Here is a 25,552-nt window from a genome sequence, read left to right as displayed (position 1 = left end):
TGCAATTGCGAGAAAATAAGTCAGAACTGCAGAAGTCGCAATTTGTTGTGTCAATTTGCAATTCTGAGAAATAAAGTCAAAATTGCATGATATAAACTGGGAATTGCAAAAAATAAGCTTGCAATGGTGAGAAAAAGTTTATATTTCGCAATTTTTACTTTTTCTTGCAGTTGTAAGTTTATATCTCACAATTCTGACTTTTTTCTCGCAGTTCTTATAATTGCGAGTTATAAAGTCCCATTTTTTGAGGATAAAAAGGCTGACTACACTGTAAAAAAAAAAGTTGGGCAAACTTAAAAGTTTATGGCAACCAGCTTCAGCAGATTTTTGAGTTTTCTCAACTTTTTGTTTTAAGTTTACACAACAAAAAGTTGAGAAATTTCCTAAAAAATAAGTTGAGGAAACTCAAAAATCTATTGAAGCTGGTTGCCTTAAACTTTTAAGTTGGCTCAACTTTTTTTTTTAACAGTGTGTTTTCTTACAATTGCGAGCTTATATTCTCCAATTCTGACTTTATAACTCGCGATTGTGTGTTTGATGAGTCTTGCCGAGCAAGTAATGTAGCTCCATTGTGCCATTAAGTACCGAGGTATTTACAAGGTTTGCATCTGTCTCGTCTGCTACTTGTGTAAAGTATATTTCCACCCTCAAACAACCAAATGGTTAAATAGCATGTAAGACTGCAAGACCTTAAAGTTATATTTGTTACCCCACTGACTGTAAATCACCGAGTAATATAGTGCTTTCAATTAGTTCCGTCTGGCTAGTGGCACCTCTGGTGTCTGAGTAACAAAAAGCCTTCTGACAGCTCCTCAGTTCCCATGTTGCCCGGGCATCCAGTCACGTTATTAAATTCACCACTGGCAGCGATACCTGGAGGGCTCGTGCATTTGTGTCATTCCCTCTTTGGGGATAAAGGCTCTGGAAGCCGTGACAATGCAATTTCATTTCTCCCAGCTTTTGTAATGCCAGAATGCAATAAAACTGTCTGGGCTCATGTCTGGCTCCAGTCAGGCTATTTTACTGACCCAAAATTCTAGCCCTGAAAACTATTAGTAGCGAAATGTCATGTAGAATAATGGCGCCTTGTTCCTTGTAGGTTTAGCTGTTGGACACCATAAAGCAGCTGCTGATGAACGAGTCACTAACTACCAGGGAGGTAAACCTCACATGTTTTAATGACTAGCCTATACTGAAATACTAGTTGGGCTACAGGTCAAATCAAAAATCTGCTTCTTTGATTTGGCAGTCGTAACTTTGGTGTAAGAGGACTGTGTGTGGGTATTAAATGCCTCTTATCTGTTAAAAGTTAATAGAGTCATTTTGGTTTCTTGCTTTTTGTTAGAAGCTGCTGATATTTAAGTGAAAAGATTAATTTTCCACTGTAGCCAGTTTTTATTTTGGTGGTTTTGGTGGATTCTTTGGTAAGCTGCAGTTACAAAATGTCTGCCTTTCAGTAGTTCCATCTATAATCACAAAAGAGTGGCAAAGTATCAAAAGAAGAAAAAACTCTTATATATCAGTACTTTTTAACCTCTCTTTGTGGTTTTATCTTTTAGGTAAACCACGTGATTTGACGAGCAACCAATTTATTTAAGTCAGATTGCCCTTGAGGAGAGAAATATATTTATTGGGCATATCACCCCAACTGATGCGTAACTTTTCTTTTCCTCTTAATAATTAAATTTGTGGGAGTGTGCTGTATAGAGATGTTTTGACTGAATTATAGCTGGCTTTTGCCTGAATTGCAGACCTGGGAAGGTCGTTCAGAAGGTTTGTAGTACAAAATAAATAAATATAAATGAACTGATTTACTATCCATTGATGAGAAACTCAGCTACTGCTGTGACAAAAAAAGTACAATATTTTGGATTTTAAACACCAAAAAAATGCTGTCTTTGAAGTGATGATTCTTATTTGTTTGTTTGTTTGGTTGATTTATTTATTTATTTATTTATTTATTTATTTATGTATGTATTTGTTTGTTTGTTTGTTTGTTTGTTTAACTGGCAAGCTCATCATTAAAAGCTAAATATTGGTTATCTTTGAACTTTAAATTTATTAAAATATTTTCTTATTATAAGAAAAATATTTACATTTATTTAACATTTATTTATTTATTGCTTGTTTGTTTATTTGTATTTTATTAGACAATTTTATTAGTCATCATGTATGACTAAATATATTTTTGTAATTATTTGTAAATTTAACCTTTAAAATTAGTGAAATGTACACCCACACACACACACACACATACGTATACACGCAAACACAAGCTATTTATTCATTAATTAATTTTGAATATTTACATTTATTTAACTTTTAATGTATTTTATTTATTTATTTGTTTGTTTTTTGCCATTGTATATATGCATTTATAAATTATTCTATTTTTATTAGTAAGTATTTTATCACTTCTACTGTATAAAGAGTGGACTGATATTGATTGATATGTAATTTTTTTTTTTTTTTTTTACCATTTCTTAAATTTTCCTATCTATGTTTCAGGTAAATTTTCTGGACGAAAGAGCATGGTTGTTTATATCTTGAGCTGAAACGACCTCACATTAAGCGTTAATAGCGCAAATAATTACTTGCAATTAACATGGGCCTATTAGGGAAATTGATCTCGCCATCGGCAACGATTTACTACAGCTGTTGTTTATAAACATCAAGGGTAACACTGACTGATACTCCTGGCCACATGTATTTCTACAGTCAGCACAAGCAAACAGAGAGTAAATAGAATCTTTTGTCTCTGTTGTATCACATTAAAGGTTGAGCAATGGTTATGTGGCTGGAGCGGTTTGGCAGGAAGCTACAAAAGCGGACAGTGCTTCTATCTTGTGTACACCTCTTTCTAAACATTTATTTGTGATAAAATCAGTGCAGGGTCATCATTTAGCTGTTTGACACTATCAGAAACCTAATTGTGCAACTAATATAAAGTGCATTTAAAACATCGAAGCATACACAAGGACGCTGAAAGCAAAGGCTGACTGTATGGTCATTAGAGCCAGATCAATAATGCAAATGAACAGACAGTTGCAACAGCAAGTGTGACAGACCATTTTAGATGAACACCACTTTGAACCTATTAGATCAGCACAGAGACAGCTCCCCTGGGAAATGCAGCTTTAAGGAGATTTTATTTTGGTTTGCATTTATTCATGCATTTATTTATCAGAATTTGAGGGTATGCGATGGAAAGAATAAATGTGTTTCTTTATTCTAGCCGCACTGCTCATTACACCTAATGTGCAGTTAATACTGTTACGACGGCCAAATGAATAAATGTAAATGTAGCTTCCCCCAAAAAGTTAATTTAATGCACTTTTGGAAGGGTCCCTAATAGACATCTGAGTCAGTTTGGGTTTTTAGATTATATGAAGTATACAATATTTTATATTATGCATATACAGGTTTATATATTTTATTATTATTATTATTATTATAATTATTGACATATTATTTATATACTGTTTCTATTCAGTTTTTATTTTTTATTTCCTTGTTTTTTTGTATGTATTTTCAGATAATCTTGTCATCAACAACTAAATATTTGTTATAATTTCTTCTAACTTTAAAATTACTGAAATGTTATTAATATACTTTTTATATACTTAATAGGCTCCCTCTCTATGCACATTTGAATACAAATGTGTGTGTGTGTGTGTGTGTATGTGTGCGTGCGTTTTGGGGCATAATAGGACATAAATTTGTATAATGACACAGGTATGACACAGGTATTACAAGGTGAAGGTGACTTTTCAGGACATTGACCCATGTCCCCACTTTTCAAAACGCTTATAAATCCTACAGAGCAAGGTTTTTGGGGGGAAAGTAGAAATGCACAGTCTCCTGTGAGGGCTAAGTTTAGGTGTAGGGCAATAGCACATACAGTTTGTACAGTATAAAAACCATTACGCCTATGGGATGTCCCCACTTTTCACAAAAACAAACGTGTGTGTGTGTTTATTTATTTTTAATTAAGGAAAACATTTATTTGTTTGTTTGTTTGTTTGCTTAGTTAGTTATTATTTATGTATTTATTTATTTATTCATTTACTTGTTTCATGTTATATTTTCAGAGAATCTTCTCATCCGCTAAATATTTATTGTTATTATTATTATTATAGTTTTTTTTTTTTTAATGTATTTACTATTTATAAATTAATTGAATGTTTTTCTTTTTAAGTCTGTCCTTTGAACATCTGTGTCACTGTGTTTTTACCCTTAGATGGCAGTCATGGGTTGTGCTTGGCACTCTGCATGACTGATGACTTGTTTTAAAGATGTTTCCTTACAACATTTCTTTTCCTTCTAAAATTTCCCTCAGAAAGTGACACTAGTTTGATTAAATGCTCATCATAAAAGACACATTTCGGGAATGATTAGACCTACTGCTGAAAACAATAAGTTTTAATAGCCTCATAAAAATACGATATCCGGTCAGGTGGAATGCTGACTATGCTTAAATTAGATTCCCCAGGGCATGAAATATAGCACACTTAAGTGAGCATTTATGTACCATTTAGCTTCAAGAAATGTATTGATTATTCCCTTCAATGTCGTGCCTCCACACGCAGAACTTTCTGCTCTCATTCACAGGTTGCGTGTGGATTTTCTGTTGTGTCAGCTTGAAGAAATAATGCATGAAAGGAAATGTAATTGTAATTACTCGCCACTTAATTAATAGCATTCTGTTCCCAATCTTTATAAGCTCATTTACTCAGCATGCAATACTTTCATCAGAACTGGACTTTCATCTTTTTACAATTTATATGAATAAGTTTGTTTTTTATAATCAAACTTAGCATGAAAGTGCAACCCATTTTACTTCTGTTATGTAAGATTGATTGATTTTATCCATGGAATGGAGTAGGCTTAGTAAAATGTCCCTTGAGCTCCACTATGAGAAGGATGTTCTGCTGACATCATCCCTTGGCTGCAGGAAATGTGGACTCCCCAATGTTAGGACATCAGGGCTTGTTGGCATGGAAAAGCTTCCTAGTTTGCTAGTTTTTTGCAGTGACAGAGAGTGGTGGATGGGTTTCCAGGAGTGGTGGGCGAAAGTTTGGCTTCCTCTCAGAGCATCGGCGTGGACATCAAATCATCTGCCATCTGTTATCAATGCCATCAGTATTAGATGTTTGTATGTAAGCATCATGCTTCCTTTAAAATTCTAAGTACAAGTTTAACATTTCCTCTACCATTATCAGACTAACAGACATCATAAAGCACAGGTGACAAGAAGGCCACATTGGTGCTTAAACTCACAGGTGTAAACTGACAGTTACCAGGAAAAAGTCCAAACTGGGAGCTAAAAAGTTGCAATTGTTTTTTGTTTGTTTATTTGTTTGTTTTGTTGTTGTTTTTTTAACTCTGTGGTCAGAAATCAGAGGAAAAAAGTAAAAATTGTGAGATGTAAACTTTCAAAGCAAGCAACCTGCAATTGTGACATAAATCTGAGAATTCTAAGGAAAAAAGGTCCAAATTGTAACATAAAAAGTACCATTTTTATTCTATGGCAGGGGAAAAAATTATTTTGAGAAATTTTGAGAAAAAGAATTGAGAAAAAAAGTAAAAATTACATTAGTAAAAATGATTAGTAGTGATAGCTACAGTATTCAATTGTATTACAGTCCTTCTAAACTGTAAGATGTGACAATGATACAGTATCGTTATATAGACCAATCCAATGACATTTCAAGCATTATTTTTTTAGTAATCATACACTGATATGCAAACAGCAGAGAGTGAATATGTGATGAATACAGAGGGTTTGGCACAAGCTGCCTTTAAAGGAGATTTTAACAGTGACTAACAGGAACAGTGCACTGAGGTTGGTGTCTGGCTCATAGTCTTCCTGTTTACCTTGATAACTGTCATTCTGTGGTGTAAACGTGTGAGAATACGAGTTTGTGTCTACGCCTGAACATGTCAGTTTTTCTGTGACCATCTGAGACTGTTTTTGCACAGAGTAATACTCATAGCAAGTTACAGTTACTCGTACATTTCAACAGAACAGATGGCAAACGATCCAGCCACCTACTATTTGAAGTAGGAAACTGAGAAACCTCAAGTGAAGTGTCTGCCATGGACTGAAACTGCTTTTTCATTGTTCAGTGAATGAGTAAAAAATGTTGTTGAAACCTCAGTACACCATAACCCAATGAGTCAACAGTTTTAGTGCAGTTCCATAAATGATGACTTCCATTCTCTACAACTTACTTGTCAAACAGGACCGAAAGAGGATGTATGACTAAGAATGATAACTGGCAAATTGACACTTGTAAGCAAATAGAAGTTATACTTTAAGTGACAGGGCTAAAAAGCTGTTTTGAGAGCTTCTACACAGTGAGAATTATTTTTTCCGTTATATTTAATCTGTTAATCTAGTCATTTAATGTAATTTTGATGATTCATATTTAAAACACAGTTATTTTAAAAGGACCAATCTTAGGACCAATCTAGTTTCTCTAATCTTATGACTTTGGTCTCAACGGTTGGCAGAAATATGTCATCAACATGTAAATGGAAACTTTTGTGACATATCTTTCTACATTTGTGGTTTTATCTTTTTTTTAAATACTAACAACTCATCATCTTATTATAATCTCATTATCATAAAATCATTACAGGTTGGCATACCAAAATATACTGGGAAAAGTTGCTATATCATATCTATGACCATAATAATTGGGCGAGAGATTTATTTTTGAAGTAATGATCTAAAACTGTAGTGTAGACAAGCAGATTGTGGGTTATTCAAAGCTTTACTATTTTGGGATTTGGGGTGAGGAGCGCACACACACATTCACACACTTCTTTGGCAGCTGACTATGACCTCTTATGCCCCACAGTCTAACAGATTCAACCACACACACACCCTGGCACACACATTCAAGTGTTTTTTGCTCCAGTTGCCTTCTTTAATGACTTCAGCATGGGCCTGCCAATATTTTTTATTTTAGCAATGGTTCTGAATTTTGCTCAAAGCAGGGATATGCAAGGTAGGTTCATTTTGTCTCAGGTTTAATTATTTTTGCTTAATTTGATCAGATGATGCTGTTGTGTTTTCTGGCCACTTTGAAGAGCTTTGGTAGGCTAGATACAAAAACAGACAGATTTTGGATGGAATAATGTTAATTAATAGCATTTGATTAAAAAAAAAAAAAAAGTGAACAATCTGTACATTTCAGTCTGTGACTTTGCTCACACTGAGAAGACATTTCCTGAGAAAAGGGAGGGAATGAGAATTTCTGGCATGCTTTGCAATTGTGCATAATAAATATTGTTATTGTTTTAATTTAGCTTTTTGTTTGAATTATTGCTATTGTTATTTTGAGAGCTTTTTGAGCATTTTAAGTATGTGATGATGATGATAATAATAATGATAAACATCTGTTGAATCTGTTGCTCATTGAGAAGACCTGCATGCAATGAATGGAGATTCTTTCACAAATTCTGCCTTAGGCATTTCCACTGTCCTTCTCCAGACATCCTTATTTGAAAAAAAAAAAACATTTAACCACTTAACCTTTCATTCTGAAACCAATAAATGCTAGGGGATGGAAAAAATTATTTGGTAGGACTGATGAAACTAGATCCCTAGGAAAGATTCAGTTCTTTAAAAAAAAGAACAATGTGGTTTAAATTGTTCAGTAGACATACAGTAGCAACAGAATGCAAGATGCTGTTTTAGATGGCAAAAAATACTTATTGCAATTGTATGTTCTGCTGGCTTTTTTAATTATATATTTATTTTTTATTGAATTTTTCTTGCTCAAGCCATTATTGTAAGATTTGTAACATCATCAAATTAGGGTCGTAATGACGCATTCAGCAGCTGTGATTTTGAACACAGAATTGTGTTTGCATGTAATCAGTTAAATGACGTACAGCGGTATGTGTGTGGTTTACAGCAGCACGCAACATGTGTGTAAAAGAGCTGTGTTGGAAAGCCTTGTCACGTTATTGAAAAATCAAAAACATCTGCTTCCTTTTGTGCAAAGCAGCTCAATTTCCATTCCCTGACTCTATGCACGCTGCATGTTGATGTCACTTTTGCTGTTAGGTCCAAATGCTTTTTTTTGAACATTGTAAACAATATTGCCTATGTAATGCATTTTTAAGATATTTTTAGCTTTTCTAAACAGTGAAAAATTGTGAATGGCCCTTACAGTTCACCCAGAATTCAAGTATACTGTATTTACCCTCATTTCAAATCCTGGCTGACTTTCTTTCTTCCTTATAACACAAATGGAGATATTTTTAATAATGTGCTGGCCTCTCTTTTCCATCACAATGAATGGGTACTGCATGCAAAAAGGATGCAAACGCACCATAAAAGTAGTCGACCATAAAAGCTGCATGCAATACCTTTTAAGTATCATGATGGTGCTTTTAGTTATGCTTTTAGTTATTTTGGAGTTTAACAGGCCCAGTCCCCATTAACTTTAATTATATGCAAAAGAGCAGCCAGGACATTCTTCAAAATCTCTTTTTTACCTTCCACAAGGAAAAAAAGGTCTTTCAGGTTTGGAACCACAAGAGGGTGAGTAAATAATGACAGAATTTCTATTTAAACTCTCCCTTTAAGAAAGTGGTTTCTTAATTTACTTTGGGTTACATAATATGTGCGCTTCAGGATTCATTTCACAAAATGTTAGGGGGTGTTAAATGGACGTGTCAAGAAATCCTTTTGTTGGCCCGGGCCGCCCTATCACAAATTAAGAAATCTGTGAGTTTATTAAGAGTGCCAAGTGCTGACACTTCTCCCGACTGTGCTTTATATATATGAGGGGTTAGAAGGGGACACAATGGACATAAACAACAAATAAAATTAGTTGTTGCCGTAATGATTACTGTAACTATGTCCTGTGTCATTAAATCTTTGAGTAATGTTCATCCCTCTCTCTTTTTTATAGACTCAGATACCAGAGACTTGGTTCTTGACCAAACAGTGACAGGGATTTTAGGGGAGGAGGTCTACCTGCATTGTCTATACACTGGACAAAGTAGCATCTCGTTCTCTTCCTGGAACCGTATCGATTCTACAAACAAGGCAAAGAAAATGGCAGGCTACAAATCCAGTAAGAGTTCTTTCAACAGAGAAAACTTTGACATCCCGGCATCAATTACAAACCTTACTGTAAAGGTGAACGTGACAAGTCTTGATCAAGAGGGAGATTACACATGTATCTTTGACTCTGATGAAGATACAACAAAGGACATCATGTTTCTCAGCGTTATTGGTGAGTATGCAAAAATGTATTTTTACCCAGAAAACATATTGGTTTGAAATGAATGAGTAAATGATCACAAATTCATCACTACCTCTATTTTGTCTCTAAGCTCGGCCTGATGTTGACATAACTGTGAAAAAGGAAGTTGTGAATAGGACCCTCTACCATGCTGTCACTTGCTCTGCCTCCGGTGCCAAGCCTGAGGCTGTGATTAGATGGGAGATCTCTGGTGCCCTTCCAAGAGACGACATCTTCTCTGTGAACATGATTAATCCGGTTCATGCCAATGGCACAACCAGTTCAATCAGCGTACTTCGCTTCCCCCTATTTATGAATAATAAAAGCACTGTTACCTGTGTGGTTGAGCACCCAGCTTTTACTGAACCCAAAAGAGCCAACATAGAAGTGGACACATTTGGTAAGTTCTGTTCTGTAGCATTATTAGGAAAAGCCAGAGAGTGCAAGACAAGATAAGCTACTTTTCTGTTCTTTTGCACTGGCTAAGTTTTCTCAGGATGAAACCTGAAAGAAAGAACTGAGAAATCAAGTTGGTATTAGCCTACTGCCTGCTCTTTGTGCTAAGGTTGCAAGTGTTTCCTGTGGTACTGTCACATTTGTAGCAGCTGTCTGACCACAAATGTAGCATACTGTGGAGAAACAGTATAGATGTGTTATATTTAAAACACAAAAACAGCAAAATTGCAAAGAGTAAGCATCAGTAGTTGTCTTTTTTACCACCAGAACAAAAAAAATGACTGATAAAGAAAATTACAGTAATACAGTAATAGATCAAGACAGACATTTGACTTTTTTATAAGACAATCAGTAAAGGCCTTATTGACATGTAAAGTGTTGGCTTATGGCTGTAGTGTTGGCGCTGAAATAAACAGCTTAATTTAAATCCTCAAGTGTTAAATGCTAAACCATGTTGCAAGTGGTTAGTGAACAGGTTTGTGCACTCAGAATACTGAAATTGGCTCAACTATTTAGTGAATTCACCTTTTATCTTTTCTTGAATCATGACATCTAAACCAAGCGTCTTTCATTCACTGAGAAATACCTTGCTTGGAGCTAAAGTTAGCATTTCCAACAGCTTGGTAAACAGACAGAACAGCTGTTTAAACTCCTCTAAACTCAAATGTATGCTTGTTTAACCTTAAGATTAAACTCACAGACACTCTTCTCAGTTTTCTAAAAAGAATAGTCTCTTTGTCATGATCTTCCCCTGTTCTTATTGGCATTTTTCTTCTTTTTAACAGTTTCTCCTGTTATAAGCATGACAACCGTCTTGGTCCAAGAAGGAGGAGAAGACTTTCAAGAGGTCATCTGTACAGCAACAGGAGGGAGGCCAAATCCAAATATCACATGGATACTGCCTGAATTAAAAAACAAGCCACCTTTACAGAAAAATGTCTCCAAATCAGATTCAGTTGTCAGTTCTTATCAGTTCCCATCAGACCCTTATGAAGGAGAAAATATCTCTTGTGTCTTTAGCTATGCGTTTCTCCCATTCATAAACACAAGCACAATCACTTTGCCAATTTACTGTGAGTACCAGCACTATTTAAACTGAATAGATGCACATATGTAGAACATTTAAAGCACGTTCTAATTTGAAAAACTTTTTTCCATCTAGATCTTTCCTCACTTCAGCTGAAGAACCTTGATTATGCCATTAACAGCGAGAACCATACTTCACTGGCACTTGTGGAGGGGGACATGGACATTACAATCAGGATCGATGTTTTGGGAAATGTACCAAGTTATAAAGTGAAATGTTCCAGGTAAGATGTTGTTATATCATCCCTGAAGGCCTTGAATAAGAGCATAAAATGAAAATTTAAAATGAGCACTGATACAACACAATGATACTGTCAATTTCATCCACAATTAAAAATATTGGATTCTAGTGTGTTAGAATACAGAATAAACACACTGAAGCAAGTTGTAAAAAGCTTGCTTTGCACTTTTGTATCCCTTGATCAAGGGAAGGCCAACCACTACCTGAGGATGTGGATGTGGTTGGCAACAATCTCTTTGTCAGAGGACCTGTTGAGCTGCACCTTGCTGGACAATATCTCTGCCAGGCCTCTTACCGTAGACATCAAGTTTCCCGGCAGTTTACAATTGAAGTAAATCCAAAAGTCCTACTGCCAGGTACTACATTTGCTTTCATAATATCATCACACTGTATTGATATTCTACACTCTACAACTAAAGATTGTTAACTAGTTTGTAAGCTTGTTTTAATTTCATTTTCAGTGACATTTTCCCCAAATATCAGTGTGAATTTAGTAGAGAATTCAGACTACATTCACATTGAGTGTTTGGCCTCCAATGCTGTACCTGCTGCAAATGTGTCCTGGGTTCTTCCAAAAGAGATTAATAGTACAATACGGTCTGAAGACAGACACTATAATGGATCTTATTCTGTCAGAAGTGTGTTGACTGTGCCTAGCTGCATGACCCGCAAATATGTAATTGAGTGCGTTGTCGACCATCCTGACTTCCTGGAAGAAGAGAGGCGGCAGATTGCTCTTCCTGTGTGTGGTAAGACATTGTTGGATAGATGGATGGATGGATGGATGGATGGATGGATGGATGGATGCATGCATGCATGCATTGGATGGATAGTGCAATGATGATGATAATAGAACGATGAATGCATGGATGGATAAATGGATGGATGGAACAATAGATGGATGGATAGGCTGATGAATGGATGGATACATGCATGGATGGATGGATAGTACAATGATGATAAAACAATGGATGGATGGATGGATGGATGGATGGAAGCGAATGGAGAGTACAATAATAATAATAGAACAATGGACAGATGGATGGATGGATGGATGAAACAATAGATGGATGGATAGGTCGACGAACGGATAGATGGATGAATGGATGTATAGTACAATGATGATGATAATAGAACAATGGATGGATGGATGGATGGATGGATGGTAGGTACAAAGATGATGATAGAACGATGGATGCATATATGGATGGATGGATAGATCGATATGAACAATGGATGGATGAATGGATGAATAGATAGATGGATGAATAGATGCATGGATGAACATCAAATATATGGATGCATATGTGGATAGAATGACAGATGGATGGATGGATAAATGGATGATTAGATAGGTGGGTGCATGGATGGATAGATAGATCAATGAATGAATGATTGATGGATAGAAGGATAATGTATAGATGGATGATGGTGGATGGATGCATGCATGGATGGAACAAAAGATGGATAATGGAAGGATGGGTGGTTGGATGGATGGATAGAACAATGGACGGATTGTTGATGATAGAATGATGGATAATGGATGGATGCATTCATGGCTAGATGGATGGAGGTATGGATGGAGAGAACAATGGATGGATAGGTGGATGGATGGATGCTGTTGACATAGGCCCCTCACTAGGTTTTAAAACACAGCTATCTATCAAACATTCTGACATGTAGTTTATGTTTCTTGTTTGCAGCACCACCGAATATTACCCTGCAGTCTAGAGTTGAATGGGACAGTGGCGTTGCTTACGCATCGCTGGTGTGTTCATTGCAGAGCCAGACCCCAGCAGCGGCTATCACCTGGGCTGTAGAGTGCCATAGCATTGATATTAGCTGTAGTAAATTTGTAATGACTCAACCTGAGTTTCAGCAGAGTCATATGGTTGTCGCTCAGAGCGCGGCACGTATTCCTATTCACTCACATGCCGGATGCACCGTGACCTGTGTGGTTGAGCATCGAGGCTTAGAGAAACCAGAGAACAAGAGCATCGTCCTCCCATCCTTAGGTAAGTTTTACTATTACATTAACCCCAAGAGTAGATTGACGCTTGAGCCAGACTTAGAAATGAATGAATGCGATTGCATTAGGAAACTAAATGTCAGTTCATTCATACATTTTAAACATTACCTAATTATCACTGTGAAACTGCTATGCTTCTTATCGCTTGAATTTATTGCGTTCAACATAAGTTAAGTTAAAATGACCACTACTAAATCAACACATCAAGTAATGAAAATCTCTTTGCTTTTAGGGCCATCTGCAAGCCGTGCGTTTCTGGGTGAAGAGAGTTACACTCTTATTTGGCATGCTGTGTGTGAGTACAGCGGCGATGGGGTGAAACCCAACATCTCCTGGGTCTTTCCCGATGAAGACACTGTAATACTGGTGACTACTGAATCCAGATATGATGGAATTAAAGTAGAAGTCAATTTAACTCATGAATTTCAACTCAGTCAGTATGAGGGGAAAGATTTGATATGTCTGATCCAGAACAATCTCGGCAGGGATGAAAGACGGACAATACACGTTCCAAAATACTGTAAGCTTTTCTCAACCCTAAAATACTGACTGGCATGAATTTTAGTTATTCATTCAGTAAATGTAATCTGCTTTTTCTTTCACTTAGCTATCTTATCTATTGAGGTTTTAAACAAAACCACACTTGATCGTAGAGGTCATGGCCAGAATGAGCATCGTTTAGCACTGCACGAAAACCTCTCGAATCAGAAGATACTTCTCAGAGCCCACGGCAATGCTCCATCGTACAAGACAACATGTTACAGGTGTGTTGAATCATGCATGCTTAAATATGGCACAACATACTAAAGAATTGAAAGTTACAGAAAAACAGCATGACCCTATCACAGCCTGTACAGTTTATAACAGCACTCTCAAAGTTTCAGACACCCAAAGGGATAAATAGAGAAGACAAGGGCTAGCTAAAGTTTTCACATTAATTTTTTACTGCATCAGGCTGTAAAGTTCTAAAGGATTCTATTTGCTTGACAATAAATGCAGCAACATTTCTAATTTTTGTTTAGTTTAACTTGAAGTACTAAAATAACTAAAGCTAAATTAACTAAAACTAATTAAACAATATAGACATATTAAATACTAATAAAAAAGACAAAAGCACAACAAAATACTCAAATTTTAAAGTGAAAACAGAAAATATAAAAATATTTAAAATAATAACAAAAACTGTAATAGCTATAATTATGCTTCTTAGCACAGTAAAGATCCCTTAAATCTGTCATTCTATAAGAACACATACCCAAAATTAATATTCTAGAGATCATTTACTCATCCTCATCTTGTCTCAAACGTTTATGACTTTGTTACTTCCGTGGAACACAAAAGGAGATATTCAGAAGAATGTTCATGCTGCTCTTTTCCATACATTGAAGGTGAATGGTGACAGATGCTGTCAAGCTCCAATAGTGTGGTTATTGTTAAATAAATTAAGCTAAATGTAAGCATAAAAAATAATTTATGTTAACTGAAATAAAGCTAATTAACAATTAATCTCTGCACACCTGACGGCAATCGATAGGTGCGAAACAAAGACCAAAAAGGTCAAAACTGAAAAAAAAAAAAAAAAAAAAAAAGAAAAACGCACACTACCAAACTATGCAAAAAGTATTAAAAATGTTTATTCACAACGTTCCTGAAGATACCTGATGAAGGTCATGCGACCAAAACGTCATAAACGTTTTTGATACTTTTTGCAGAGCTTGGTAGTGCGGGATTTGTTTTTGTTTTTCAACTGAAATAAAGCTAAGATAAAAATATATTATAATAATTAAAATATATTAGATAAAACATTTAAACTTGAAAATTAGAAATGCTAACTGTGGCTAATGAAATAAATAAAATGAAATACGTTTTTGAAATACTAAAATTACTAAAACTAGTAAATAGTAAAAACAAAGCTAAATAGAAAAATTTAAACTCTAATAAAAATAACAAAACCACAAAAAAAAAAAAAAAAAAAAAATTAAGATGAAAACTTACACACTTTTTTTTGGAAAAGAAAGTCACTTTTTGTGTTCAGAGCTTGAGAGTATGTGCCAACATTCAGTTTCATTGTATTTATAAGAACAATGTTAACGTGTTCAAAGAAAGAAAGAAAGTCATGAGTGAGTAAATTATGACAGTTTTCATTTTTGTGTGAACTATCCCTTTAACTTTTCAGACATCCATTGTAATGTAGTTTTGTTTGTGCTAATTTCAGACATATTAATCAAAACTGTAAATCTTCCATCTAGCAGTTTCTAGAGAAAAAGAGACTTTTTAAAGTTAAGAAATGCTTCTGAATTTTTCTCAACCCAGGGAGGACGGGTCAGCAGCTGACACAGAGGGCATGACATTAGTTTTTACAGAGCCAGTGTCTGAACTGGATGCAGGATTGTACATATGCCACATCTCGTACCACCACCACACGGCTAGCGTTTTAATTCGGGTGGATGTAACTAGTGAAGAGACTCAACACAGTGAGTTTGCTCATATTAGGTCTAGATTATCAATACTGGTAGCATATAGAAGTGTGGTGACTTGGTTTGTAACGAATGTTTATTTTCCACAGTGATATTCATCATTATTTGCTTCTCGTCAGCTGCTGCAATCACCCTCATCTTGATTATCGTTTTGGTTGTCTTCTGGTGAGTAGACTCGCTTTCTAACAAACTTAGGTTCAATTCTGCTGTTTTCTTTTTGGATATTACCATACAGGTGAGATCTGTGCAGGCAAACAGGAAGCAAGGTAGCTTACCTAGACCAATGACATGCTTCGTGTTCATAAACAGGATACATGGTGGCTGAACTGAACAATACCACATGTACCACATTTGTGCTTTCACACGACATAAACAGATTTATGTTCTCAGCAGCGGAGAATGATGTCGATTTAAACTGCAAATGTATCTGTGGCTTTGATTTAGAAAAAAACCTTGACGTTTAAATTTCCTATTGTTATTTCTTTCTAGTAAAAGTGGGAGAAGTCACTCATCACATAAGGTAGACAAAGTGGTATATAATCATTGCAACATTTTGTCCAATAAATATCAATGGCTCATTTTATTTTTATTTTTCCAAAGAAAACCAGGACAGAGCATGAGTCTCTAGCAGCTCTAATGCAGGATCCCCGCTGCCCAGAGAAGACAGTGATTCCAGGCACGGCTGGGCCGCATTATGCTGAGATTGTGCACTATTCCATTGTTTTCGATGCTAAAAGCACCGTGTGACACACCTGTTGGGTTTTACAACTGTAATATATCAGTTTTTTGCACATACTTGTGGAGTTTGTGAGAGCTTGGGTGCATGCTTTTTTTAAAAATCATTCATTTTTAATCAGACTGTTATGCTGATGATGTAATTTTTAATGAAAAAAAGAAAATTCGCTTAAAGTTTTCTCAACCCAGGCCATCCAAGATTTAGATGAGTTTGTTTCTTCATCAGAACAGATTTGGAGAAATTTTGCATTGCATTAGTTGCTCACCAGTGGATCCTCTGCAGTGAATGGGTGCCGTCAGAATGAGAGTCCAAACAGCTGATAAGAACATCACAATAATCCACAAGTAATCCATATGACTCCAGTCTATCAATTAACATCTTGTGAATTGAAAATCTGTGTGTTTGTAATAACCACATCCATCAGGTTTCTCCAAAACGTCTCCAAATCCATTCCAACTAAGAAACAACTCATATACATCTTGAATGGCCGAAGAATGAGTAAATCTTGAGCACATTTTTATTCTTGGATGAACTATTCCTTTAATATGAATATTTCACTAGTGGTCTCAGGGTTTTGGACCCAACTGTATACACGCATTGCAGTTGTTCTTTTTCCTCGACTACAAATACCGATTGTAAGGAAAAGATTGAAGTAGCTTGGTATTACTTTCAGCATTATGATTTACTTCGATAAGTAGCATTGTTTTATAAATATTATGAGCACATTTTTATTGTTTTACTACTTTTTAAGATTGTTATTTTGTTCAGACTTACACAGAGATACACTTTAAAAGTCTGGTTGGTGTCTTCTATCTTGTTTTCGGTCCAATTGTACTTGTAGCCCACACACTGACTGAATTTGTAGCACTGTAGCGCCCTCAGGTGATCTTGCAGTATATAGTGGGAGAATCCCCATCTAGGCCTGTAGAGTTCAGTTTGATATTTTGGTTATAAGACTTTACTCCCTTCAGTCTTTGTATGAATGATGACTGGTCTTTCCTTTGTGTTGCTCTTAGATGTTTACGCATCTCCAGGGTAAATAATATCACTGTGATACTTGTAAAAATACAATAAAATACTTGACAAGTTTATATACTTCGAGTCTGTTTGTTTATCAGGTGAAAAATATTATTCCAATCATAAAAGGATATATGACAAATACAGATTTCACAAAGGACAAAATTCTTTGAATATCACATTATAAAATGTACTTTCCTGTTACACTGATTTACAAAACATGCAATGCTAAGAAGAGATTTGACCCTTGAGTTAACCTGCATTATATTGCTCATAAACTTTTCATACACAGTCCATACATTAAGCATCAAAATATTTACTTTATGTACATTTATCGTTTCTTGTACAGACAAGGTTTAAGTTGAAGACCGACTTTCTTCACGTTCCCAGGTGCTTTTCCTGTCTTTATGAATTCAAAGGAGTAGAAGTGGCTGTTTTCTGTGTCCTAGGAAAAAATGATGAAAATAAATAGCTTGTAAACAGCTCTTTTTGTTAAACAGTAAATTAAAGTACATTTTGATTACTAAATTATGACCGATTTTACTGAAAAACAGAGAATGTAGAATATTTTATGTTAGTGCTATTCCACTATTGATCTCCATACTTGCAGAACAGCACAATTCTAGTCTGCAACACTGCACACTTGGCCTGACTTTCCATCTCTAGTACAGCATTAGACCTGCAACTAACAATCATTTATGATAATTACAGAGGGGATTATTCTAATGATTTAATAGATTTTTAACAACAGCCCTCTATTACTTGCATGTTTGTCAGTTTTTTAACAGTATGTCTGCAGAAAATGTTTCAGTGAGATTTGCATAATCCTCTAGAATAAAGTATGATCAACTCCAAAATATCAGTTTTCCAATTACTATTTGCCTCATTTTCTGCTCCGCACCAGGGTTATTTTAGTATTATTTATGTACTGTTATAGTATTTATTAATATTTTGAATGAGTTTATATTTTGAGTTTTCAAAAGTAATGACAAGAACTGCATATTCTGAGATTTTTATTTCCTTTTTTTAAAGGGGGATTGTATGATTAGGCTGACATTTAGAAGCTGCTTGTATCCAAAGGAAGTTTTTATCCTGGTGTAAAAAGCATAAAACTTGATTTTAATCATATTTTCTCTATGCCACAGAGTGCCTTCAGTAGTGTGCTGGACAGTGTAATGGTCTGTCTCATGAGAGTTATTAAACGGACAACATATGAGGCCATTTCACAGGACCAGGTGAATGTTATGATGGAAACATGTTTTTTAAAGCTCACCAAGGCTGTATTTATTTGATGCAAAATAGAGTAAAACCATAATATGATATATTATTTAAATAATATTTCTATAATAATACATTTATTCATTTTATTTCTGTGATAAAAAGCTTAATTTTCAACATCATTACTCCAATCTTCAGTGTCACATGATCCTTCAGAACCCATTGAAACCATTCTTCAGAAACCTTTTTATTTTTTTTGAGGAAAAGGTGATATTTTTTATATTGATTCTTTAATGAATAGAAAGCTTAAAGAACAGCATTTATTTGAAAGATTACATCTAATGCATCCTTATTGAATAATTCATTTCTTTAAAAAATCTAAACATTTTAATGGTAGTGTATGTTCATTGAAATGAATTGCACATTACCTTATGGACTAACTTGAAGCCAAAACTTGACAATGCACCACTGAACGAACGCTCATTTTCAAATCTGCTGGCCACTTCAGCAATTTTAAGAACACCCCTGCAATAAATAAATAAATGGAAAGAGGATATATATTGGATAATCACTAGATTTGGATTTTATAATACAATTTTAAAATAATGGCAACTGTTTAAAAAAAAAAAAAAAAAAATAAGGCAGTTACCCCATCACCAGGACTCTGTTTGCTTCTGCCAAAAAGTCTCCCAAATTTGTCCCCATCAGAGAAAGACAGAAAACAGCGATATCTACAGTAGAATCACGCAGCGGCACCTGTGAAAAGGTAATAAACAGTGCTACCTTTAGTCTTTCGGCAGCATTACAAATTAAAGCATTATTACTACAATAACTTACTTTTGCCATGTCACATGCAGTGGCAAGATCACAAACCGGAGCCAAATCAAAAGAATGCACTTTATTCTTTACACTCCGAGCTATTTTACAGTCTCCACAGCCGAAGTCAGCAACAACTAAAGAAGCTGGTCTGAAAAAAAAGGAAACAGACATTCATTGACTTTCAGTGTCTTCTAAAAATGCTGTATTTCTGTAGTTCATTCATGGAAGATTATTCTGTGCATGACCACTGTGATTTAATAAAGACATTAAATGTCAGTTAATTTGTTAACTGTTTTAAATGTCTTTAAGACAATTAACAAATTAAACTGTAGTTCAGGAAACTATAGCCATGTCAAAACAGCATACAAAGCTAAATTATTATTATATAATTAATAATTTATTATTATTATTGTTATTATTATGCCAAATAACTTCATCAGGTCTTTTTTAAAATAAAAAAGCTTGTTGTAATTGCTTTTTAAATAAATAAATACAGACATAAAGTTAAAAGCAATTTACAATATATATAAGCTAAAAGCATTTAAACCATCCAAAGTGCACACACACACAGCAGTGAACACACACACACCGTGAACACACACACAGCAGTGGGCAGCCATTTATGCTGCGGCGCCCAGGGAGCAGTTGGGGGTTCGGTGCCTTGCTCAAGGGCACCTCAGTCGTGGTATTGAGGGTGGAGAGAGCGCTGGACATTCACTCCCCCCACCTACAATCCCTGCCGGCCGGAGACTCGAACCCCCAACCTTTGGATTACAAGTCCGACTCTCTAACCATTAGGCCACGACTTCCCAATACACGCACACACACAAACAAAACCTAAAAAAACAAAAACACAACAGCAAAAAAAAAAAAAAAAACACTGCATAAAGGAATCAGCAAAAGGAAGGTCATCTCACTTTTTACAAATATAGGAAATGATTGAATCCACAGGGTTTGTAGGCCAGTGCTGAACCTGTGCCGTGTAGCCCTTGTGGTAAACTGCAATGGCCTCTGGGTCCTGCTGAAACATGCGTTTGGCCTCACCGCTGGTCGACGTGTAAAGCTGCTCATTGATGTAGCGGAATCGAGCGGCTTCTAACCGCTTCTCCATCTTTGTCCTTAAAGCAGTCGAGGGGTCAGGAGCCACTTGCTCTCCATCTCCCTTCAAACTTACTGTTGTACCTTTGGGTTCTTCTGGCTCCTCTGAGGCTTTATTACTGTCATCAGGAAGCTGCGACTTTAAAATGCGACGCAATTTTTCTGCCTGCGATTTACTCATAATTTTTGAAGGTTTCCCTTTATCTTCCACTTTATGTGAGACTGTATTGTTGCTTAGGGAGTCATTTACTATTCTAGTTCCTGTGCTGGGCTTTTTATCTGTTTTAGAGTCTTTGCGATTTTCAGCATTGTCTTTTATAGAAGAAATACCATTCTTTTTCTGAGCTTTCTTCGTTTTTTTGGACGCCTTGTCATGTTTCTTCACTTTCTTGGATTCTTTGACATGCTGTGTTTGAATTAATGGTTCCTCCTTTGCACTGGCATCATCAACACCTGTCGTTTTTGGAAGATATTTGTTTTTGCACCTTTTTTGGTTTTTCATCTTGCTCTTCCACTGCTTTCTGCTTAGCTTGTTTTCTGCTTGACTTTCATTTTTCTCCAATTGAGGTCCAACTCCTTTTCTGGACTCTTGTGACACCTTAGAATCTGCAAACACAAATTGATGTGAAAACTCAATAATGTTGAAGAGTGTAAACATAAAATGACTAGAACATGTTCTCACTTTTTTTTTCAATGGTCTTCTTTACTGGCTTCTTCTTCTTCACAGGTGGTTCAGAGGAATCCACTTTATCCTGCTGCTTCCCTTCATTTTCAGCATTAGACTTTCTTTTACGCTTTTTGCACCTTTTCTTTTTTACTGTCTTGACTGTAGTGGAGGCATCTTCCTCCTCATCGCTATCCTCTAAAACATTCCCAGCTCCCCAGTCTGGAACTGAACCCAATGTTTGCAAGGTTCTCAAAAGACTTTTCTTACCCACAACCTTGTCCTGTTGGGATAAAAAAAAAATGCTAGATAAAAAAAATTCAATTAATGTGACACACCTACACTTAAATAAATAATCATATAAGGAATCATAATACCTTGCCAGAGGCAGGAGACATTTTAGCAGTGTGCGATGATCCATCTGGTAATGGAGAATCAGTCCATTCCTCTTCAGCAAACATGTTTGTAAACGCTGTTAATTTTGGATAACACTGTAAACCGTCACAATGAGTTATACCTAAAGAATTTGTAAGCTAACTATTATGTGCTTGCTTATCTTGTAAGACGATAAAATCGATAATAGTGCTGTTAGAAATTATTGTTGACATCCCCCAGAAACCTATGATAGTATCCTAAAACGCATTTCAGAGTAATTTACGGCGTAACGTTACTTACATCTTACGCTCTCTTCAACACGTGCGAAGAACCGTCACGTGGTTTTGTGTACATCCGGGTTACCGAGACAACTTCCTTTCCAAACTATTCGGATGCTGGGTTCTCCAAATGCGCTCAATCTATAACTATTTTATTACATTGTGAAAGAAAAATGGTCCATTAAATGAAAATCGTGACCGTTTTAACACTTAGATGCCTACAGTGTAGAGATGGAAAGTAGGACTCGTTTTTGCGATTCGGTTCTTTTGAACAGTTCGTTTTTAATAAAACAGGATAGTCATTTTGTTCAAACTTTTAAGTTAAAATTTGTGTGTTTTTATTCTTGGGCATGAATGATTGTTTGGACCGATTGTAATACATTTTTGTATTTTATTTTATTGAATTTATTGACCCTGGTTAACTTTAACAAACTTTAAAAAAAAGAGTATTTATAACAGAAATAATATACTTATGTGTGTGCAAATTTAAAGTAATGAATGTTTTTGGACATTGGCATGCAATATGCAATTAAATTAAAATGTATTATTGTTTAAATTAATATTAATTGAAGTTAAGTGTGCTTTTTGACACACTTAAGTAGGACAGAAGTAGCTACATCTTTATATTGCATAATTACTTCTGTTGTTTTTGAAATAACAACCAAAAAATGAATTATTAAAAATGTACTGACAAGCATTTATGGTAAACTAAAATATGCTGCAATGTCATTTCAAATGATTGATTTCTACACTACAATTACAATTAGAATCAAGTACATATATACAAGTATGTACATATATTGGCTCTAGTATGTTTCATTTGACATTATCTCAAAGTACACTTTTTAAATGTTTACTTAAATGTGTTAAGAAACATAGTCATGAAAAACATGCCTCAGTGGCATCTTTCTTTCTTTTCAAAAGCTACACTTTTTTCTATTTCTCCATCTCTCAGGTAACATTCAGGGTACAATTAACTGTACATGTTTTATAGCTTTATACATCTATTTTGTAACCTTATTTGTTATTATTGATAAGCCTTTTCAATTACAAATTTGTATAAACTGGGTTTAAGTATTAATCCATCCTACCATATCAAATATAATTTGGACATTTCTAAGGCCTCTAAAATCACAACTTTTCTGGAAAACCTGATGTTCACATGCCTTCTGCCATCTGATAGTTTATGCTTGTTTTGCAAGTAAAAGGCTTTTTGGTATTTATGTAAAACTGTCCCACTTCAGGTTGTGGTTCACCCTTTTTTCCTTACTGATTTTTATTAGATAAATGTAAAATGTAATGTTTTATTAAATAATTGTAAAAACTTTTATATTGTTAGTAATATTTGAAACTTCATTTGGACAAATTTAAAGCAGATTTTCTCAATGTTTTGATTTTTTTTTTTTTTTTTGCACCCTCAGATATTCAAATAGTTGTATCTCGCCCAAATATTTTCCTATCCAAACAAACCATAACATCAATGGAAAGCTTATTTATTCGGCTTTCAGATTATGTATAAAACTCAAATTCGTAAAATTGAGACTTATAATTGGTTTTGAGCTCCAGGTCATTACAGGCCGGTTGTTCTAGCACATTGAGAGTTATTTTGAGGGATATTTTATGTAAAGAAAAAATTAAGTGTGTATATATATGTTAAGTAAGTTATAATTATCATCAAGCTATAAAGCAGTGCAATGCTCCTGTTACTTATCTCAGCGCTGGTCAGGATGAGCCAATCGGTTGTGTCGGCGTCTTCTAGCTCCACCAGCTACTAGCTAGCAGCGTTTGCTATGCTACATAGCTTCTAGCGGAAGTAGTCGAGTTTCTTCCTAATCATGTCAACAATGGCGTCGCAGCAGCAGATGGTCTCTAACAGTGGTCAGATGGGCGTCCTACAGCAACCTCAATCTCAACAACAACAACAACAACAACAACAGCTCAGTCAACAAGATTTTGATCCAGTTCACAGATTCAAAATGCTGATTCCTCTGCTCAAAGATAGTTTACAGGTTTGTTTTGGTGCCTTTCATTGAACATGGGAGCTGAAGGTAGGGGTTTGCAATAAAATATTAACATTCATTTACAATTTTATGTTTTCAGACCGTCATGACCATTGCTTCACTAAATTTTGGACACAATGCAGCTATTGACAACGGCAGTACAACAGAGTAAGATTCCCTTATTATTATGTAAATTACATGAAAAGTTAAGTAGCATATACTTGTATGCATGCATAGCCTGTGTCTGTTCTATCTGTTAATGTACATAAATATGTTTTTTTGCCACAGAAAAAACAAATCTGATAATTGTGATTTTTTTTTTTATCTCACTAAAAAACTCTTAAAAAATAGGTGAGTTTATATCTTACAGTTCAGTCTTTTTTTCTCAAAATTATAAGTTTGCATTGCGCAATTCTGTTTTGTTCAAACCACAGAATGAAATATAAGAAAGTAATAGTGATTTTTTTTCCCCCCTCACAATTGATTTGTGAATTTTCTGCTTAGAATTGTGCATTTATAAATCTCACAATTCCAAGGTGTTTTTTTCCACAAAATTGGGAGCTGTAAGCTTGCTAGAATTGAATTGTAAGTTAAAATGTCTCAATTATATGAATTATTTGTTAATATTTTTTAATACTGTGGCATAAATACGCTTCAGTAGAAAGATTTATGGATGCTTAAACCAAAACCTAATATTTAAACAATTTATTTCACCTCTCAAAATATAGGAAGGGTAATGATGCTGCAGTTCAGCGGTTTGACAAAAGTTTAGAGGAGTTTTATGCTCTCTGTGATCAACTGGAGCTCTGCCTGGTAAGCACCTGCTGTGTTTCTGTTAAGATCTCTCTTTTGATTTCGATTAACATTGACATTTTGTTTTTTCAGCGGCTGGCCCACGAGTGCCTGTCGCAGAGCATCGACAGCACAAAGCACTCTCCAAATCTCGTACCTACAGCCACCAAGCCGGACACAGTGCAAACAGAGTCCCTGTCTTACTCTCAGTATCTCAGTATGATAAAATCACAGATTTCATGTGCTAAAGACATTCATAATGCTCTCTTAGAGTGTTCAAAAAAGATAGCTGGGAAGGGTCAAGGAGCTTGTAATTAGTAGCTGCCAGCTGTATTTAGTTTGCTTTGATTTTTTGTATCTTCAATTCCTTTTATCTGTTTACTATTGTGACAAATGTACTTGTACAATTAAATTTATATATTCTTGAAAATAAATTTGTTATTTTTATTTATTTTTATCAAACAAGCTACTTATTGGTCCTGTCTACTCAATTGCAAAAAATATTTTAGTATTATTTATATACTATGGTTATTTAATATTATTCAGTAATATTTATTCATATTTATAATTAGCTTTTTTTTTGTAATTTTATGTCCTGTTTTTTTTTTTAAATTCTATTTAGCTTTAACTACATTATTTAAATTTTTGTTGTAATATTTAGCATTTTAACTTATTTTATTTCAGTCATTTGCCAAGTCATTCTAAGTTTTTAATTTTTAATCCAATAATTATATTTAATTTCAGCTTTATTTGAATTAACGAAAATGATTTTGAATTATTTACTTTTCTGCATTAACCACACTATTTTGTGGGCTAATACTTTTACTGTACTCCAATCATGCTTCTCTATTAAGATCTGTAAAATCTGCATTTTTTTTTTTTCTCCAATAAATATGTTAATAGAGATCATTTGAAACCAACTTACCTGTTATACAGTAACATCACTTATGCAAACAAAATACAACTGAGTATAGGACACAATCTTTTGAGATGAAGT

General features: G+C 34.9%; 3 protein-coding genes across 6 annotated transcripts; 2 read left to right on the top strand and 1 right to left on the bottom strand.

Annotated features, from left to right (window-relative positions):
• The first annotated feature begins 6,862 nt into the window (after positions 1–6,862).
• LOC306851484 (uncharacterized protein) lies at positions 6,863–17,385 on the top strand. Its single transcript, XM_079387760.1, has 14 exons — positions 6,863–7,016; positions 8,934–9,260; positions 9,361–9,669; positions 10,511–10,798; positions 10,888–11,035; positions 11,239–11,408; positions 11,514–11,801; positions 12,756–13,067; positions 13,314–13,601; positions 13,689–13,845; positions 15,395–15,555; positions 15,648–15,723; positions 16,048–16,078; positions 16,159–17,385. Exons 1-14 carry the CDS (start codon positions 6,950–6,952, stop codon positions 16,303–16,305), a joined length of 2,769 nt encoding a protein of 922 aa, XP_079243886.1. The 5' UTR covers positions 6,863–6,949; the 3' UTR covers positions 16,306–17,385.
• Position 17,386: 1 nt separating this feature from the next.
• Positions 17,387–22,021, bottom strand: rrp8 (ribosomal RNA processing 8). 3 transcript variants are annotated; one of them, XM_079387757.1, is made up of 8 exons: positions 21,786–22,021; positions 21,488–21,582; positions 21,129–21,393; positions 20,266–21,052; positions 19,367–19,496; positions 19,179–19,285; positions 18,958–19,054; positions 17,387–17,756 (listed from the first exon to the last, which is right to left on the bottom strand). In XM_079387757.1, the coding sequence occupies exons 2-8, from the start codon at positions 21,569–21,571 to the stop codon at positions 17,643–17,645; spliced, it is 1,584 nt and encodes a 527-aa protein (XP_079243883.1). In that variant the 5' UTR covers positions 21,572–21,582; positions 21,786–22,021; the 3' UTR covers positions 17,387–17,642. The 3 variants fall into 3 exon arrangements, with proteins under 3 accessions (XP_079243883.1, XP_079243884.1, XP_079243885.1); XM_079387758.1 differs by having other exon boundaries at positions 21,488–21,601; positions 21,786–21,844; XM_079387759.1 differs by having other exon boundaries at positions 21,488–21,558; positions 21,786–21,837.
• A 1,539-nt stretch (positions 22,022–23,560) lies between these two features.
• On the top strand, positions 23,561–25,023 carry LOC306851047 (mediator of RNA polymerase II transcription subunit 29-like). Of its 2 annotated transcripts, XM_079387094.1 has the most exons (4): positions 23,573–23,772; positions 23,864–23,931; positions 24,492–24,576; positions 24,649–25,023. In XM_079387094.1, the coding sequence occupies exons 1-4, from the start codon at positions 23,599–23,601 to the stop codon at positions 24,871–24,873; spliced, it is 552 nt and encodes a 183-aa protein (XP_079243220.1). In that variant the 5' UTR covers positions 23,573–23,598; the 3' UTR covers positions 24,874–25,023. The 2 variants fall into 2 exon arrangements, with proteins under 2 accessions (XP_079243219.1, XP_079243220.1); XM_079387093.1 differs by having other exon boundaries at positions 23,561–23,772; positions 24,492–24,981.
• Positions 25,024–25,552: the final 529 nt, after the last annotated feature.

Source organism: Barbus barbus, assembly GCF_936440315.1.
Source record: "Barbus barbus genome assembly, chromosome: 31".
In the NCBI taxonomy this organism is placed as follows: Eukaryota; Metazoa; Chordata; class Actinopteri; order Cypriniformes; family Cyprinidae; genus Barbus; species Barbus barbus.
Note: the sequence above shows the minus strand (reverse complement) of the source record. Positions and strands in the feature narration are given on the sequence as shown.

Coding starts and splice junctions, on each gene's coding strand:
- rrp8 (XM_079387757.1), bottom strand. CDS start 21,571: ATGTTTGCTGAAGAGGAATGGACTGATTCTCCATTACCAGATGGATCA. Junction 21,394..21,487: donor TGTCTCCTGCCTCTGGCAAG/GTATTATGATTC, acceptor TTATCCCAACAG/GACAAGGTTGTGGGTAAGAA. Junction 19,055..19,178: donor AACAGAGTCCTGGTGATGGG/GTAACTGCCTTA, acceptor TATTTATTGCAG/GGGTGTTCTTAAAATTGCTG.
- LOC306851047 (XM_079387093.1), top strand. CDS start 23,599: ATGTCAACAATGGCGTCGCAGCAGCAGATGGTCTCTAACAGTGGTCAG. Junction 23,773..23,863: donor TGCTCAAAGATAGTTTACAG/GTTTGTTTTGGT, acceptor TTATGTTTTCAG/ACCGTCATGACCATTGCTTC. Junction 23,932..24,491: donor GACAACGGCAGTACAACAGA/GTAAGATTCCCT, acceptor CTCAAAATATAG/GAAGGGTAATGATGCTGCAG.
- LOC306851484 (XM_079387760.1), top strand. CDS start 6,950: ATGGGCCTGCCAATATTTTTTATTTTAGCAATGGTTCTGAATTTTGCT. Junction 13,068..13,313: donor CATCGTCCTCCCATCCTTAG/GTAAGTTTTACT, acceptor CTTTGCTTTTAG/GGCCATCTGCAAGCCGTGCG. Junction 13,602..13,688: donor AATACACGTTCCAAAATACT/GTAAGCTTTTCT, acceptor TCTTTCACTTAG/CTATCTTATCTATTGAGGTT.